The 16,724-nt window shown below is 50.0% G+C and overlaps 2 protein-coding genes across 2 annotated transcripts; one reads left to right on the forward strand and one right to left on the reverse strand.

The window, feature by feature from the left end:
* Window positions 1-787: 787 nt before the first annotated feature.
* H257_14704 (hypothetical protein) lies at window positions 788-1,221 on the reverse strand (the record flags this gene model as incomplete). Its single annotated transcript, XM_009842597.1, has 2 exons — window positions 788-1,015; window positions 1,123-1,221. The coding sequence occupies 2 exons, from the start codon at window positions 1,219-1,221 to the stop codon at window positions 788-790; spliced, it is 327 nt and encodes a 108-aa protein (XP_009840899.1).
* Window positions 1,222-10,227: 9,006 nt separating this feature from the next.
* H257_14705 (hypothetical protein) lies at window positions 10,228-14,697 on the forward strand (the record flags this gene model as incomplete). The annotated part of the gene is made up of 7 exons (XM_009842598.1): window positions 10,228-10,240; window positions 10,684-11,342; window positions 11,426-11,723; window positions 11,781-12,619; window positions 12,686-14,298; window positions 14,391-14,490; window positions 14,527-14,697. 7 exons carry the CDS (start codon window positions 10,228-10,230, stop codon window positions 14,695-14,697), a joined length of 3,693 nt encoding a protein of 1,230 aa, XP_009840900.1.
* Window positions 14,698-16,724: the final 2,027 nt, after the last annotated feature.

The following is a 16,724-nucleotide window of genomic DNA, read 5'->3' on the forward strand; positions in this document are numbered from 1 at the left end:
CACGATAGCCGACAGGCTTCCCATCGCGCTCCATGCCGACAATCCAAGTAGCCAGATCTTCTTCGTACTGCCTCGGTAGGATGGGTGCTCGACCATTTGTTCATGCAGGTTGCATTTGTCGAGAGGTTGCCTTTTGTCCAATCAGAGTTCATTGGAGTTTTTAATTGGTTGAAATAAGTTGGCCCATCAATGGTCGTCAGGTGGTTATGTCTGCTTCGTTGGCGCAGGCGCCGTTTCTCGTGGAAGTCCGCACGCCAGCGCATCGTCGCGCTGACGACATGCCAGTCCGAGTACATCGCCCTCCAAGGAAGTCGTTTGGCTACGAGGATTACTACACGACATGGGAGTACTTCAAGACATGCCAACCCTTACCTTGTGCGACAACAAGTCCGCCATCGCAACGGCGGAAAGCAGCAGCGTAAGCGAACGGAGCAAGCACATCGACGTGCGCCTCCACTACGTCCGCCAACTCATCGACGACAGTATCACCGAAGTCCGTCACGTCGGTACCACCGACCAACTTGCCAACGTCTGACCACGGTGTCCATGAAGCACGCAATCATGAAGTTGAAGAACGCGGCGATGGATGTCTCACCAGCCGCCACCAATCCACGTATTTCGTACCGAGTACTACCGGTAGTACGTAGATTGTGTGTGACAACGACGTATAACAAGCAAGTTATAACCTTCGATTCTTCAAACATAATTGACTGAGAATGAATACGTTGAGTCGGGTGACGGGCAATTCGAACGTCTACCGTGCGAGCAGCCGGTAGCATGCCCTCATCTAGATGGAGCTCGTGAGCGACCGCGTTTTGCCGTCGTGTTTGTCGACTTGGCCGGGTCTGAGCATGCCAGCCGCGTCACGGATGGTGACATCCAGGAGACGGACGATGAGCAGCAAGGGTGCTGAGAAATCAACCAATCGTTTGTGCTCCCTCCGCGCATGCTCTCGAGCGACATCGCCTGCCACCGCAGCGTAAGCTGCTACCACGAATCCAAGCTGATGCTGGTCCTGCGAGGGGTAGTAGTATTTCTCGTTCACATACTTGTTAGAAATGGTCATTCGAATAGCTCGTAACGTCATGACTGTAATATCACTTGGCAATTATGAGCGCGTACGTCTGAATAAAACACTCTCAGATCGAGACGACACCACGACACCCGCCACGACTCTTGACATGAGGAAGACATGGTTTGTCGTGTCGGGGTCTTCGTCATGGCAGGCACCACCACAACGATGGGGTGCAGAGCAATTAAAACATTTGCTGTGGAAGACATAATAATACAGTATGCGGTCGTGTCCTTATACTGTATTACGACATACCACTCCGTCCCAAATCACTGACACGTTTGATGTTTGCCACATAGTGGTTTTATGACCAATCATTGGATTTGTGTGAAATTTGAACCAATGAAAAGAGTAGAATCTTGGCTATACGGACATACTAGGCGAGCCCGTTGCTCTGCCGCCGGTGTTAATTGCCGGTTGGAGCAAGATATGTAGTTTTTGTTCCTGCTTATTGTTGTTGTCATAGTTGAGCCTGGCATAGTTTTCAGACATTTTCTGTTTGTAGTATGCGTTGTCAAAACTGTCCATCTGCGGTACAACGGGGTCCAGTATTTTGCGAGAAGATGGGAATCAGTCCTTTTGCGGTGTGGTCCACTGAAATAGTACAGGCTGCGGTATAAACCTTGCAGCTATGCTAAGACTAAGCCGTGCATCTAACCTCACCAACGCTATGATCTTTGACGCGTGGCGTGTTGACTTGAAAGCAGTTAGTTCCACCTCTCAGAAATATCCAATGGCGCCGCCGTTTGACACGCGACGTGTATGCCAGAATGCATGTCGGTGCCACCTTGTGGGTATGTTCAATCGCATCGCTAATTATCTCGTGACATGTTGGTCAGAACACAGTCGGCGCCATCTTTCGGTCACTCCAATAGCTCCGCAGATTGACTCGTGATATGTTGGTCAGGGTACTGTCAATCCATCTTGCAGGCACGACCGCTGTGTTGGATGTGGTGAACAGTACTTACGTATACACTTCGGAAGGAGTTCGTCATTCAAGTAGCAGTGTTTTCGAACTATCCCGTGTCCGTGTTGTGTGGCATCACATGAGGAAAAACAATGCCGTAGAAACTTGATGTGCAGGATGATTTGCTTCGTTGAGTACAGCAAGGGTTTCGGATCTGTACATATTTGTGTTGAACAACGTGACGAACAACACGTCCGTCTATTGAAAATAGCTTGGGTTTCCTATATTTGCTATGATGGTTGATGATACGATAGCGGAAATCGGCATGGTACGTATGATGCAGAATCGTTTATTGCTGCAAAAAGCAGGTTGTGCCCATGATCGTCATGTGAATGGATGTGTGCACGATATTTAGAAAGAATGAAGTCCGTGTTATGGAGTATTTAGTTTTCGTCGTTGGCAAAAATGGAGCGGTGCACGACGTTCTGGGTGTAGATTCCTTCGAATCCGGGGAACTTGCCGTCCCGCACTAACACAGATATCCCAGCCTTGGTTTTGGTCGAGACAGTGCAACATACAGTTGTCCGTGAGAGAACACCGGGCTTGGCAAGATAAGTCCCACGCGACTAAACGTTTGGCCCTGAGACATGTTGATGGTCATAGCAAATGCCAACTTCACTGGAAACTGGCGTCGCTTCAACTTGAAAGGGAGGTTGGATTGGCTGCCCTCGTCGACCAAGGTGATGCGCGGTACGAAGACTCGCTTGTTGTCAAATGCGCCGCCCATGATAGTTGCCTCGATGCACTTGGTTGACACTTTGACAAACCCCAATCTTGTCCCGTTGCATAGGCCCTGGGAGGGGCAAATGTTGGGCAAAAGCATGACTGGACATCCCACCTTGAACTCGAGCTTGTGCGGTGGCAAGCCGCATATGTTGATGGAATTCAGGAACTCGGAGGGAAATTCCATGGCCGTGTCGTCAACATCCTCGCCTTCTTGCTCGACTGAATCGGCTGAGAGGCAAGTGAACATGGCAGAACTGTTCATCTTGCGCAGCACTTTGGCGTTGTACTGTATTCATCGACCCCGACGTTCTTGGGTGCCAAAATCGCTCGTTCAGACATGTACTCCGGGGGGTTGGCCGGGTTATTGATGTCGCCATAGATTTGGTCGATGTACGCGTTCAGGTCTTGGTCGGTTTCCAGTTCCTGGCAATTGCATCCGGCAGTCGGATCATGGGAGAGCCGTAGATGTCTTGTTCTGGATACGTTCCGTTTGCAATGTCAACTAACGTCTTAACCCATTCCTCGATACTTGCGTCGTCTGATCCACCACGCAGCCGCACGCATGTTCTTTGTCAGCTTGACAATTTTCACGTCGTTCCAGATGCTGCTGCATCTGAAGGAGGCCTCCAGTGGCCGATGGTTTGCCGCGTGGAATGCTTGGCAGGATTTGCTTGAAATCGCCCGAGAAAACAACAACCTTGCCGCCAAAGAGGGCTGTGGGGTTGTCCATGATGTCGCGAAGGGAGCGGTCGACGGCTTCCAAAGAATGCTTGTGGATCATTGAGACCTCGTCCCGTACAATAAGCTTGGTGTCTCGAATGATCTTTGCCAATGACGACTGCTTCAGAATGTGGCATTGGGACTGGTCGTTGATGTTGGTGACGGGGATTTTGAATCGCGAATGTGCCGTTGTGCCGCCCATAAGCAGCAAAGCTGCCAGCCCAGACGATACCACAGCAAGCGTGATGCCCCCTTTGCCACGCACTTTTGCTAATAGGATTTGAGAGAGGTACGACTTTCCTGAGCTTCCTTCGCCTTGGAGGAAATACGCCTTGCCTGATGCGTGATCGTATATTTGGGCCAAAACGGTGGCCACAAAGGACCTGTGCTCGTCAGTCATGGTCGCAGCAGTGGCCAACACGTCGTCGAGGGCTGCACGCGTGTACGACGTTACAATGACATAATGCCGACTTCTTGGATCGTTCAGTAGTTGCCGTTCGTCCATGTCTCGAAATACTTCGAATTCGTGGAGTTGAGGTAACGTCGGGTAGTCCAAAAGGCTCATCCGATGGTGTTGGAAGCAGTTGTCGATGCTCTTGAGTGTGTAGAACATCGCCTTGCCAAGCATCATGTCTTCACTGAGCGGCTATGGGAGTGCTTCGTTGCAGCGGCGCAGGTCCCGAAGCCGCTTGTCCATGAAATCTGCTTTGAATTGGTCGAACAGAGCTCGCGTGTTCGCTGGCAGGCAATGCACCAAGATGTTGGCAAACAGTTCGTGCAGCTGTCCGTCCATGCAGTCCAACGTGGCTTGTCGAATACATACCACATACTCTTTGTCGTTTTTCAACAGGCCCATGGACAGTGCAGCTTCTTCGTACGTTGGATACAGAGTTCCGTGAACTGTGCGCAGAACTTCGAAGGAAGTTGGTCCATACTTATGGCAAAGCAGGGTTCGAATGTAGAACCGCTCCTTTTGACGCGGACGGACCGAATCAATGTGGCCAATGACCTTGATGTGGTTCTTGCGTCCAACCCACAACTTGGTCTTTTGGTCAAATCGGAAGTACTGCGGGAAGTCCTAGTACAGGCAGCTTTTTGCAGGAACGCCGTCGATCCCGGTCAAGCCTTGCGCGCAAGCGAGGAAGAAGGAGATCAACTTGGTCTTTTGGTTCCTGGCAACGACCGCTTCTGCGTCGTGGGTTTCGTCGTAGGTGCAATGCTGTTGATCTTTCTCGTGCACGGGCAATACTTCGACAGCGTGGGACATCCTTTGCAGGTCGTAGCAGCGAATGCGTGTGATAGCTTCGAGGAAGGTCACGTAGCGTCCTTCAACGTACTCCCATGCTTCGTCAAGAATGGGCTGGCGTTCTCGGTCGGTGAAGACAGCGTACGTGATCCGATCGCTGCCCTTCCACACGTACTTGTACAACGGCCTTGATGCTTGTGCAAACCTCGACGTTGATGTGGCAGTTGTACTTGTGCACCAAGTACGGGTTGTGTGGTACATAGTACTGGTCTGCGGCCATGTCGCGACGGTACTTGGCATACCCATCGACCCCCTCGGTTGTGGTAGCTTGCAGGGGCTGCGGAAAGCCTTTCTTGCACTTGCCAGTCTTGTCGGTGCAAGCCCTCGCACTTGGAATCGGCTGTCCATTGTCGTCGTATTGCACATGCATGTACGTATGGGTCATGAAGTACTTCTCTGACTTGTGTAGCTGGGGTTCTTGATCTCGTCTGGTATGCGCGCGGATACCACAGAGTTGATGTCATCGACGGTCCTGAGCTTGTCTTGGTCTTCCATGATGAGGAGCATGTGCACATGCGGCAAGCCACGCTTTTGAAACTCTTCAACACGCACGGATGCGACAACCTTGCCAAGGACGTGTTTCTTGTGGATGTCGTCCTCGAAATACGTTAGCTTCGACTCAAACACACATGTGACAATGTCATCGCGTTCAGCTGACGTTTGATGGGGCTTGAGTTGGCTGATGATCTCCGGCCAATTGGGGTTGCACGTCATGGTGACGAAGAGACATAGCTTCTCGTACTTGCGCACAATTGCCATGGCGCTGAAGTAACATTTCTTCATGTAACGCATGCTGCCAGTAAAGCTTGAAGGCACGATGGACTTGATGCAGACGTTGTGGAGCCCTGAACGTCTCTCGGCGGCCTCCTTTACGCTTGCGTACAAATCGAATCGCAACTTGTCTCCGTTCTGCGAAATGTAGCGCAGCCTGTTGGTTTCCACGCAAACGAAGCCGACCGTAGTGTACATCTTGAACAGCATGGAGGATCGGTGCAGCATGTCGGAGAAGTCGTCGCCGTCTCGTTCTTGAAGCCAGTAGTTGAAGAACGCATGGAGAGACAATGATTTCCCGTCGGTCTTCGTCATGGTGTACTCCCATCCAGAACCTCCCATTGGAAACAGGAGAGGAAACTGCAACGCGTCGTGAAATGGATTCGTTTCTCGAATGGTTGTGAACCGGTTCGAGTTCAGACTTTGCAGAACCACATGACGGCCTTCTGTGGGTTCGCTGCCGTCTCCCTCCATGATTACCGCAAGCTGAGCCACGGTAGGCAAGTTGTGCGTTCGAGCCTGCGCGCCACCAACGGCCTTCAGGACAATTTGAAGATTGCCCCCGATGTCCCGTCCGCTTCCGCTCGACGCAAACGTTCTTTGGCAGTGGCATACTTCTCGCCAATGGGTTGTGGAGATCCATCACTCACTGTATCGTGACAGTGTACCGCGAACTGAACGCCGGAAACATGTTTCGTCGGTGTTGAAGTTGCTCCTCGCTGGTGTGAATGTAGATTTGGGCAAAACTTGGCTGTCGCAGCTTTCCATTTCTGTTAAGGCTGGGCTGCAACGCACTAATGTTGTGGGTCAGCTGGCCTTGAATGCAATACGTCTTGGGACCGCTGCCACTGTGCTTGACCTCGTTGGTTCCAATGGAAGTGAAGTTGAACCGAGCGTTGTACTGACGGATGTGCTCGATGAAGTTGCGCTGCTTGAAGAGATCTTTGAACGCTTGCATTTCTGGCGAGTCGGGGAAAACGTAACGATCCATATTGACCTTGCCCTTCAAACAACAGGGCAGGTTCTTGTAGTCGTGGGGTGTCAACTTTGCTCGGTAGTGCGGGCATGTCTTCGTTTTCCCAGGAACTTGCAGCCACGTGCGACCACCTTCCTCAAACACTTCGTACGATTGCCGTCCGACGTAATTCACAGGGTTTCAGCGTGGAGGCCGCACTTGAATCGCATCTTGAACGGGATCTTGAGGAAGGAACGGTGGATCTTCGCCAAGGTCGATGTCGTGGAGGGCCTCCTCGATGAATTGAATCTCCCGATGAATGGCCGTAGATTCTTCGAGTGGTTGAAAAGGATACGGCTCGAGCGTGGGATGAAGGTCGATGTCGTCGAGCACTCCCTCGACGAAATTAATTTCATCTTGAAGTGCCTCCGGATCGTCCAATGGCTGAAATGAACGCGGGTTGAGCTCAATGTCCAAAGCAGCCATCTCTTCACGGCTCATCGCAGGGCCTTCTGGTATGATCGGGGGCTGAACGGGAACAAACTCCTTCAAGAAGTCTTCCACCAACGGTCGTTCATCAGCTGGGTGAGTTTGACATTTCTTCACTCGCTTGGTTTGCCGGTACTCCTTCTTCGAAGCTGCCGCCGCCGATTTTGCTTTCGCAATGCGAACTTGATCCCGACAGTAACGTTGACGATTCAAAACGGTTTCCTTGTCCTCTCCACGATACGTTGCGTTGCTCACCCACTGCGTTTTCGGACGTTTAGCTGACGTAGTCCCGGACTCCGGCCCCGAGGCCAAACGCTTTGGTGTTTGATGCAACACCATATCCGCCGTGGGTTGCGCTTGTGGTACGTAACGGCGTGAATACGTTTCAACCCCACCCATCCCATACATAGAAATGTAGGTCTGAATAAGCTGGTTGGCCACATCGAGGTCATCCTTGGTTTCGTCCTCCGAATCGCTTGGATACGCAAACTTAATTCGTTGCAACAACTCGAGCTGGGTTACTCTCCCCGCATCGGGCAGAGATTGTTCACCGTCTGCGGTAGTGTGCTGCACTGTCGCGGTGATCCGGGGTGGTGCCTTCAGCTTCGCATTCTCCTTTGTTGAATTGTTATTTACCTTTCCTTTGGCCTTTCCCTTGGCCAACACTTTGGTGTGTTCCATAGCACTCCTGATTGGGCTATGCTATTTGGCTCCATCCCGGTAGGTTCCATCACATTCAAGTTTACGCTCGCTGGCTTGGCCGTAGCCTTAGCTTTCAATTCATTCTTGCCTAATCAAACGACATCAGTGCCAGACAGACTTTTGCCATTTGATATAAATTCCCGACTAACAGCATGCTGATAGTTTTGATTGATTATCCGACGAAGGATACCATGGACGCAGATTCGCGTTATAAGCAGTACGACACAAACATCCCATGATATAATGGAAATTCTCTCTACCTGAAAAGAATTTTTCGCTGGTAGGTCACAGGAAAAGATTCACTTATCGTTTCACACGAAGTTCACTACGCAAATTCCACCTGGCTATTTCGACAGAAGTAGGAGGAATAGTCGTACACTGTAAAACGCTTGTACTTCCTCTGTTCCAGGTTACTGTTACTTTACTACCGAAATGTCAAAATTCGCATGTTCCAAATTACTGGCGAACTTTTACATTTCATTGGCTGTAATTCGTCGATTTCTCTCAATATCCAATATTTATGATATTTCATTGGTTTACAATTGTTTTAAGCGCTGATTTTAAACCAATCTTAGTATCATTCACCAAATTGAGTGAGGGCCCGATTGTCTGTGTCAATTCAATGTAAATGTCGGCAGTAACCTGGAACAGAGGAAGTACGCAGTAAAACCTACAGTGCACTGCTTGAGTAGTAAGTGCTAAGGAAACCACAGGGAGAAACTTATTGTCGGGGTAGGCACGGTGTGCAAAGCCTCCCCGTGTGTGCTGCTGTGCATTTCGTAAGTCCGCCACTTTAGACCCACTCAGATTGCCATTTTATCCTAACACCGAGAAGAACATGCATGGACATAAACATAGAGCAGAGCATGGACATGAACACCGAGAAGAACATGCATGGCATGAACGTACCTTGCATCCTCCAACAGAATTCTCGAATGACGCAATGCCAGAATTGTGGGGCCACAACAGTCTAATTATACACCAATATATAACCAATGGAATACTTGTGTCGTTGCCTTTGTATTTGCGTATTGAAAGTAGTGTTATCTGACTACACGGGACATAATATGGCTGGTTAGTGAATTGCAATAGGTGAGATATCATGATGATAGAGAATTTCGTATTCCTTTGATCACATGTCACAACAACAATATTTAACCGAATAGAATAGTTGCGTCTTAGTTATTGTGTTTTCCTGTTGAAAACTGAGTTTTATGACTGCTCTGGACGAAATATATCGGGTTACTTGTATGTGTACAGTACTCGTGTGTGAAAGAAGCGTTTCGAAACAAACACATGGCAGATCAGTGATATTTCTACTTGGTTTAAGTATAGCATTTAAGTGGAAGTGCCGTTTCTCCTACACGACCAAATGACTTGACATTCGTATTATAAATGACACCATGCCTGCGTCACTTCCACAACCTCGTCGCCGATTGTTGAAATGTTGTCTACTAACCCTTTTCCTTCATACATGACAATCTTGACTCTTTGGTCGTCATTTCTGAAAACACGTCATTAAATTCGGCGATTTCTGATCCAAAATGTCGAAGGGCATTTGAAAGGTGTAAGTATGGGAATCTGGGCCAAAAGTAAAAAAGTTCGCATCAATTCTATAATTGATTTGGTTTGTTTTATCAAAGGTGGCTGTTGAAGAAACATCTTGTACAAAAACGAACGAAATAAATTCTACCTGTAGAACCACGGCAAGCGGCTTTTGTAACACCACGAAAGGTTTCCAATGTCAACATGTGTATTTTGCTTGTCCGAGCTGGCGACCGTTGCTCCACATAATGTGAATACAAGAAGTGCAAATACTGTAGGATGCACTGCGATGTCACAACATTGTGGGCTCTGCCGCCCTTGTGACGGCTTCATTTCGTGTAGTGTAGGCGCCTGTGCCAAGCAATCTCACATATAGTAGCTGGAACATGCAATCGACTTTTTAAGGGTAATATTGTATAGTATAATTGTGCATTATATTAACAATATACCACATAATATATTGTTATAAATATTGATATTGTCCTTTTGAAACCCATAATTAACTATATATGAGATCTCAAGAACAATATAATATGCACCGTATTGTTATTGCTACAATACATATAGTAATGCAATATTGAGTATCCCTGGAGCGAAGAGGCGCTGGCATCCTGCACAAGACAGATGGGTGCAGCGAATGCGTTTGATCATAATACTATGATGAGTCATAGTGCTCACATGTGTCATAACGTTAGCTGTGCTATCTACCAACCATCGACCTGCCGCGGACCAGCTGCCGATCCGGCACGAATCCTGTGTATCGACCGATGTGGTAAGTCTGCAGTGTCGTGTTAGTCAAGCTACTCTAGAGCCCATGAAACACCGGTATGCTGCAGAAGGATGACAAGAACGATGACGCGATAGAAAGATGTTCACGAATACTGTACGACGTTGTGGCGCAATGGAAGCGCGCCTGCTTGCAGGAGACCTGGATTCGATTCCCAGCGATGTCAACTTAGTATGTACACCACACTATGGTGTTTACAGGTATATGTGATTTGGATACTTTGAACGCTGTTAATGGTTGCATGTGTTGCATTATACTTCGAAGTATATTATTAATACTATGTTATGGTGGGCGACTTAATCCAAGTCCCGCCATGATACAGGTGGTCGTCAACCGAGGCCACCGGGTGCCGACCCTTGGCGAGCCGACACGAAAAGGCATAGTATTATTGGTTGCAGTGCTTGTAGTACTAGGACGTAGAAAACAGAACACCTGTCCCAGCCAACTACCGGAATCTCACTCTTGGTTCTGCAACGCCGTGGTAACAACAAGTCAATCAAGTGTGCGGTTTGCAGGGAGTCGGCACTCCCCCATTTGGTTGATTGTGTTAGAACTGGTGTGGAAAACAACACAAAGTATACTTTAGTTCCAGTGACCTACGGAACTGAGAGCAATGACGAAGAACTCAAAAGATCGCGCCTAGAAGCCGAAGGCCACGGCAACGTCGCCAGCAGCTGCGAGCAGCGAATTGAGGAGGAAGTATCAGTGACGGAGCCACCGTTGGTCCCGGTTGTTGGAGGGACCACGGGTGTGCTGCCAACTGGGGAAAAGTCCAAAAGCGAAGAAGTCTGGAAGACGATGGAAGAGTTGGCCAAGGCGAACAAGGCCACGGGTAGCGCGCGAGCGGCGTCCATGACCTGGATCGAATCGCGGCGACGATATGGCGGTCAAACCATGGGACCGAACTGGGAACAACTACCACGACCTCCAATCGAAGGCGCCAATGCTGATGAAGACAACCCGCCGCCAGAGAAGTCCGATGCCGAGAAGCGAGCGGACGAAAAGGCGGAAGCTCGAGCTAAGCTACGTGCGGAACGACGAAATCGACCGGACAGTACTCCTGACAGCGAAGAAGAAGAAAAGGAATACCAAGAAGAACAACGTAAGCAAGCTGAGCGGCGGCTGATCAACAAAGCCAATCATCCCCTTAGGCAAAATGTGTCGACCATGCCAAAATGGCGTGTGCGGCCCATGATAGACGGATGCTGGACACCACCCTACCAAGCAGCTCAGGATGGGGACCTCTTTCGAGCGGACCACCGACGCCAAGCAGCGGAGGATGGGGGCCTAACTTCAACTCCAGTGGACCTTCCTTGGTGGTGACAGATGTTCAACTCCCCCGGATCACCTGTATGGACAGAACTTTCCTGGTGAGTTGGGTGAAGAAGCGGGAGACATATGAGGACAAGCTACGGGCGAATGCGCAACGCATGGGTGGCAAGTGGCGATGGAGCGCTGTGGGGTGGATCCCATCCACTGACCGCAGCTTCCTGAAGGCTACATGCACCTATGTTTGGCGAGTGCCTGTGGAACAACGCATTGAGGACGACTACCGCGACCACATTATGGAAATCGTCTTGCAACCAGCGACCAAGTGGACACCCACCAAGTCAGACATGCAAACATACTGTCAGGCGCTGAGTGTCGACCCCCATGGAGACGTGCCCAGTCGCCTGGTGTCATGTATGGAGCGAGCTGATGATGTGATCGACGAGAACGGCTTACGTTAACAACTCAAAGACTCGACCATGCTGCGAACGTTCGTGAAGGTGGTAGCAGCGCGTGTCACACCACCCTACCTACGCGACAGAGTGGAAGAGCAAATGAAGACCGTGCCGGCGAACGACCTGGTGGCCTTTGCGGATATCCTACGCGAGCAACTTGACCGAACGCATGATGCGTACATGGTCAATCAGCAATGGAACAGCTATGGTTCAAAGCGTGGCCGTGAAGAAGACGACCAAGGGCGCCGCATTATGAAACATGCGAAGAAGGCCAACCAAGCTGTTCGAGATCAGCGGGAATTACGAGGAAATTACCCACGTCCACCAGGTGGATATATCAAGCCGGAACGAAGTGCGGCGGTGTGGTCCCCGTCGACGCAAAAGCGAACGGGGGTCCCACCGGCCACAAAGTACGGACCGCAAGCGAACTCGCGCCCAAGACACGACGACCGCTATGCCCAAGCTGTGCGTGATGAAGCACGCCCTCGATTTGCACCCGGCCGGGATGACCGCGGCATACTCTGCTTTGTCTGCCAGCAGCCAGGACATATGGCCCGGGAATGTCCCAACAAAAAAGACGGGGATAGCGGCGATACAAGCTGGAAGAAGGGCAAGAACGCCGTCAAGCGGTTCAAAACGCGGGAACGCAAAGCGAATATGCAAGCAAAGCGAATGAAGAAACCCCCACCGCCCAGCAAGGAGGATGATGGACGTTGGGTGCGGCTAAACAGTATGCTGGAAGTTCCCTACTGCCCGGACACCGGCGCAGACCAAAACATTGTGCCACAAGCCATGGTGGATGAACTTCAACCGTTACAGCCACAACTTCAAGTTGTCCAGTTGGCTGCGCCATTTGTAGGAACAGCATGCAATCAGATGTAGTTAGCGATCTCCTACGTAGACTTTACGCTAACAATGCAGACGGCCTCTGGACCAGTCAAGGTGGCAGGCAAGCGCCACTGCTATGTGGTCAACGATGGAGACGAATTCCTCGTCTCAGATGACACCATCAAGACCATTGGTATTGACATCGACCGCCTACAAGTGGATGAGGACGGCGATAACCTGGAAGAAGTTGGTGGCGATTGCGTAGAGTTGCCCCAACGATCGGCCGTCAGAGCCGCGACCATGAAGGCGGTGCTACCTGTTGCCACGAATGAAGTCGAGGAAGCCCTGCAAGGCATGATCGACGGCGCCGTCGATAACGGATTTCCAATGGAACATGTAAAGTACTTGTGGGATGTGCTCAGCAAGCATGACATCTGGCGAATCAAGTTCAACGGGGCAGACCCACCGGCGAAGGTGAAGCCGTTGAAGGTGACCCCGAAGGATGGGTGTGTTCCTTACCGATGCAAAGGAAGGCAGCACAACCTCCTGGAGGAGAGGTTCCTCAAGTTGTTTGCGCAAGAACTACTCAATGCAGGCGTGATGAAGAGCAACCAGCGAAGTGCGTGGTGTAGCCCGGTGAACTCAGTTCTCAAGCCAGATGGGCGTAAGTCATTGAAATCGGCCGACAAATGGAGCGACGGTGATGTGTTCAAGAACTATCGGCTAACCAACGACTACCGCGTTGTCAACTCACTAACCGAGCTGAAGGCGGGGATAATGCCATTCCAAGCTACAATCCTCCAGAACCTGCGAGGCAAGAAAACGATGGGCGTGTCTCACCCGCGTGATGACGCCACGATGTGTTTGTTCACGAATGCGAGCGATTATGGATGGTCGATTGTGGTAACTCAAGTGGTGGGTTTCGATGATGACAGCCCAGTCCAAGAACAACGTCACGAACTGCTCTATGTCAGTTGGGGATGTTTGCGGGCGCCCAGTAGGCGTGACGTGGTTAAGATGTACTATGACCACAAGAACCTCATCCATGTCTTTGCCCCGGGCGAAGAATGGAAGGCTCACACACGCGGCAAACTCATGCGATGGGCTGCCATTATTGGAGGCTATCGTTATGAAATCATGCACATCGACGGCATCCACAACCTTGATGAGGCGTTGGGGTCAGCCGACACCAAGTCTGGCGACCAAGCGGGTCAAAATACGTCAGGGCCATGGCTGGTCAAAGTCAAAGGCGGCAAAGTCCCTCCACTGGCACAACCAAAACTGCGGCCGCTGGACAAGGACTTTGTGTGGCCATGCATGATGGACATCCGTCACGCACAAGACCAGCATGACAAAGACAAGCCAAAGCGAACTACCGTGGTGGACGGACTGTGGCAAGTGGACGAGCGGCTATGGATTCCGAGTGCGGCGAATGACCTGATCCAGCGGATCATGGTCGTTGCCCACTACGGCAGCGCCGGGCATCGTGGTCATGCAGCACTGGTGGCTACTATCCGCCGCCTGTTCTATGTCGACCGCTTGGCCGACAGGGCCAGTGAATTCCTCCGTGGCTGCTTGTTGTGCCCTCATGTAAAAGGGGGAAGGGTGGTCCATCGACCGTATGCTTCGAGATGGCACGCGAAAGAGCGCAACGAAGGAATCCACTTCGACTACCTCTACATGGGCGAAGCATTCAGCGGAGCGAAGTATGTGCTGGTACTCAAAGACGATCTTACCCACTACTGCGAGCTCATTGCATGCGATGGCCCAACGCGCAAAGTATGTGTGGATGCCCTAGTCGACTGGACGAAGCGGTTCGGAATGCCACGAGTCTGGGTCAGCGACCAGGGAACCCATTTCAAAACGTGGCCATGAAGGCGTTAGCCCACAAGTTCAAGGTCCATCATGACCTAACCTTGGCCTACTGCCCCTAGCGCAATGGAACGGTTGAGCTGATGAACCACGACATCCTCCAAGTGACGCGGGTCATGCTGCGAGAGTACCAGCTAGCCGAACAAGAATTGGACTACCTATTGCCGGTGGTCCAAACCAACCTGCCGCATCATTGGGGAGCAAGTCGCCGATGGAGTTGTTTACGGCTTTAAACCCGGCGACTCCCCTGGATGTCGTCGTGGTGGGCATGAACAAGGAACTCCGAGAGAGCGACTGGAATGGACAAGCTGCGTGCTAGCCTGCCAGGCATGCATAAACAAGTCGTAGACAAGAATGCGATGCGCGCGGCGAAGGCAATGAAGGCGACCGAGAAATACGAACAGTGCAATGTCCACGAAGGCGACTCTGCGCTCTGGTCCCGCGTCAACGAACGCTAGCTCGTAACCCAATTAAGGAAGTGGGTGAATTTTCCGTCCTTTTGAAGCACTTGGTGACCCATGAACTGCGGGAAGCACACGCATCAAGAGTCAAGCTCTACGCCGAAGACAACTATGAAGTGACCGAGTAGATCCTCGAACACACTTCTGAGCAAGGGATCATGCTGAAAGTCAAGTCCAACGCGGGACACAAGTTTGTCCCGGATATGAACGACTTCATGATGGAAGTGCTTTGGGAAGGTTTTGAAGATATCGAGTCCTCATGGGAGCCGCTGCAGAGCTCATGCATGAATGCTTGGCTGTGGTGAAGAACTACGTTGAAGGCGTGAAGACAGCGAGCGAAGGCGATGGAGCGAGAGAGGGCGAACCATGTGTGTCCTGCTGGACATGGCTTGGGGGGGTGTTGTGGTGGGCGACTTAATCCAAGTCCCGCCATGACACAGGTGGTCCTCAACTGAAGCCACCGGGTGCCGACCCTTGGCGAACCGAGACGAAAAGGCATGTTTGCAGGGAGTAGTCACTCCCCCATTTGGTTGTTTGTACCGTATTGGCATTGGCGAGGGAAACAACACATACTAGAACAATTAGTATTTATCTCATTGATACCACGCGTACTGTTATTATTTTGTGAATTGTGTGCACCGCATCGGCAGCCCCACTACCGGTACCAGCAATGCCATTTGAAGTGACCTCTGGAAGAATGCGCAAAAGATTAATTGGATTTTATACTGACAGTGAAGTGTGAACTACCTGTACAGTAGCTGTGAGTATTTAGTGACTAGTATTAACTCTTTGTGGCAATGTTGCTCGCCGGGATAACGATTCATATATTTTGATTAACCTTGCAATGGAAAACGCAAGAATGACGAGGAATGGCCCCAAATATGACTATTCCGATCTCCTAATTGAAGTTCGTTTCCTTGAAGCAACCCCGCAGAATAATAATAGGATTCTACTTTGAATAATATTCATATTATTTTTTTGGTGTACTAGTGAGAGAATATTGGTGCAACAATAGCTACCACAATTTTGGATGAGATTTATTGGTGCAACAATAGAGTTTTGGATGAGATTTATCAAGCCTTGGATAGCAAGTGAACAATGACCGTGCTTTGCTAAGTCTAGCGTCGATAACACTTTCTTCGTAAGCTTCAGAATGCAAGGCCTACCGAAGGGAGCAAACGTTGCACTCACCAATTTAGGATAACTTTGTATTGCCCAATAACACCTCGTTATTTGTTCTAGTCAAAACCTCTGTCCTTTAATGCTGACCATTCCGTCACGTGAATGAAATGCAAAAACGGAGTAGAAGCCATTGGTAACAGTCATTTAAGATTGGGTTTGAAGTACCCTAGTCGATACGGGCCACATTGGGTTGGATCTGAGGATTTGTCGAGTGTTAAACTCAGTGGACATCCTTCCACAACAGAAATATAACTCTATAAAACAATACCCTTGTTTAAATGATATGAAACCTGTTGTAACCGCCTACCCTAAACACAGAATTTCAATACTCCAACACATACTTTAAGATAAAAAAGTTATCCTAAATTGGTTATCAAAATGTGAGTACAAATGCTTAGAAAGGAACAAATTTACCTGTGAAGTTCATCGTGTAACACGTAACTGATAATTCGATTATGAAGTGAAAGCGGCGCGTCTTGTCTATTGGAATCACTGGATACATGACTTCACTTGTAACGTGGGTGTACCGGTGAACTTCACTTTTTTTGTCACTTATATTTTGCCTGTTCATCGTACAATACCACCAGTAAGATAACTTTTTTGGGGGCGTCGGAGTA

Source organism: Aphanomyces astaci (assembly GCF_000520075.1).
Source record: "Aphanomyces astaci strain APO3 unplaced genomic scaffold supercont1.61, whole genome shotgun sequence".
In the NCBI taxonomy this organism is placed as follows: Eukaryota; Oomycota; class Saprolegniomycetes; order Saprolegniales; family Verrucalvaceae; genus Aphanomyces; species Aphanomyces astaci.